Source organism: Arachis duranensis, chromosome 1, assembly GCF_000817695.3.
Source record: "Arachis duranensis cultivar V14167 chromosome 1, aradu.V14167.gnm2.J7QH, whole genome shotgun sequence".
Classification (NCBI taxonomy): domain Eukaryota; kingdom Viridiplantae; phylum Streptophyta; class Magnoliopsida; order Fabales; family Fabaceae; genus Arachis; species Arachis duranensis.
In genome coordinates, this window is record NC_029772.3 from 99,130,753 (window position 1) to 99,132,354 (window position 1,602).

General features: G+C 38.0%; 1 protein-coding gene across 1 annotated transcript in view; it reads right to left on the reverse strand.

Moving 5' to 3' along the window:
• LOC107465550 (dynamin-2A) overlaps positions 1–1,602 on the reverse strand; it is a gene marked incomplete in the record, with an annotated part of 11,610 nt that overhangs the window by 8,077 nt on the left and 1,931 nt on the right. Inside the window, 3 exon segments of the mRNA XM_052258034.1 lie at positions 296–438; positions 764–1,106; positions 1,559–1,602. Of these exon segments, the coding sequence (XP_052113994.1) occupies positions 296–438; positions 764–1,106; positions 1,559–1,602 (530 nt within the window).

A 1,602-nucleotide genomic window follows, 5' to 3' on the forward strand; every position in this document is an offset into this window, starting at 1 on the left:
ACAGCAGAAAATTGGATGAAGACAAAGATAGAATTCTGGTACTGAAAAACTGTGGAATCCAATTCCTGATCGTAGAATCTTGCACTCATTTAGAACTGAAAACACCACTCACTACATAAATTGCCCATATCAAAGGACCTTGCAAATTTTACTAATCTCAAATCCTCTAAAAGGGTACATGATAAATAGCTCCAAAATCTTTGGTATATCCGGTTTTCCCAAAAAATACTACATAATAAAATACTATGCATCCTTGAAGGTGTGAAAAATAGATAATGAAAACTACTAACCTCACCCCCAGTAAGATGTTGGAGAAACTTCTCCTCAAACTCACGACACAACTCCAAAGCTAAAGCCCGAGTACCTTCGGATGTACTAACCATTTGCTCACCAAGCTTCACTAACTCGTCCTGAACAATTTGAGACTTGCCCTGCAGCCTGCAGCATTTTTATTTTTAGCAAAGGATCATCATAGTTTTTGAAGCCACTCAAAACCCCAAGCCAACTTAATAAAATTAAACGACACACTCCGAAGTGAGCCATTTGTTATTAGTTATAAATGCATTTTACAGATAATTAGTAGTATAAATCTAAGTTTAACAATGTGATTTTTCATCACTTTTAAATTGAATGTTCACTCCCTTTGCAGTCATTATCCATTTTCATGTTACACAGCATGCTCAGTCTCCCTTAAATCCTGTTCCTTGCTGGGAAATATGACATTTACTAAACAAGGAAACATAAGCTAGCAAAAACTAAGTACCCAGTGAGAAGAGTTGGAAGCCTTAGTTTCATGCGGTTGCGAATCTGTCCAGCAAGAGACTCAACCAAGGCAACTCTCCCAAGCTTGTTTTGAGGAGCTCCAGTCAATATTGATTTCAAACTTTCAGTCTCTGCTCGCCAAGCGGTTTCCAAAGAGTTTTCAGATGCTGCACTCCCAGACTGTGCAGAAGCTATAGATACAGATTGGCCAATCAAAGCAACCCATGGAATATCAGATGTTTTGGGGGGTCCCTGGTTCAATAGGAGAGCCTGCACTGCTGCAAGAGCTTTTGGTTCTGCAGCAGCCTGATCAATTTTACTGATAACACCAACTGTTCTAGTGGCTACAATTGAAAACCCCAAGAAAAAACTAGTTAAGGAAACATTACCATGAGTTTATGATTAGGTAAACATAACGATGAAGCTTCTAAAATTAAGCGGTTTAATGGTGTTAGGTGCCCTCTTTCCTAAATACTTAAACTGTTAATGGAGATTCTTGAATGGCAAAATATCACTAACATGACCTCAAGAAATTCCCTTTGGGCTTAGAGTTGACAATGCAGAGGCTTAATCTGGTTTCTGCTAGAACTCAATCATTTAAGATATACGTATACCCAAAGATCAAACTCTTAACCTCGTGGTCAAAAAGGTAATGATGCTACATCTAGGACCAACTCTTTAAAAAGTTTAAGTTCTTAAATGGAGTCTCAAGATTGATTTTATGTATCTAACAAATAGCTATAAATTTGAGATGAGGTGACAGGATAATACAAAGCAAGAAGAGCTTAAAACATACATTCTGCATCATACTCCTTTGCCACTCTGAGGGCTCGTGATGCA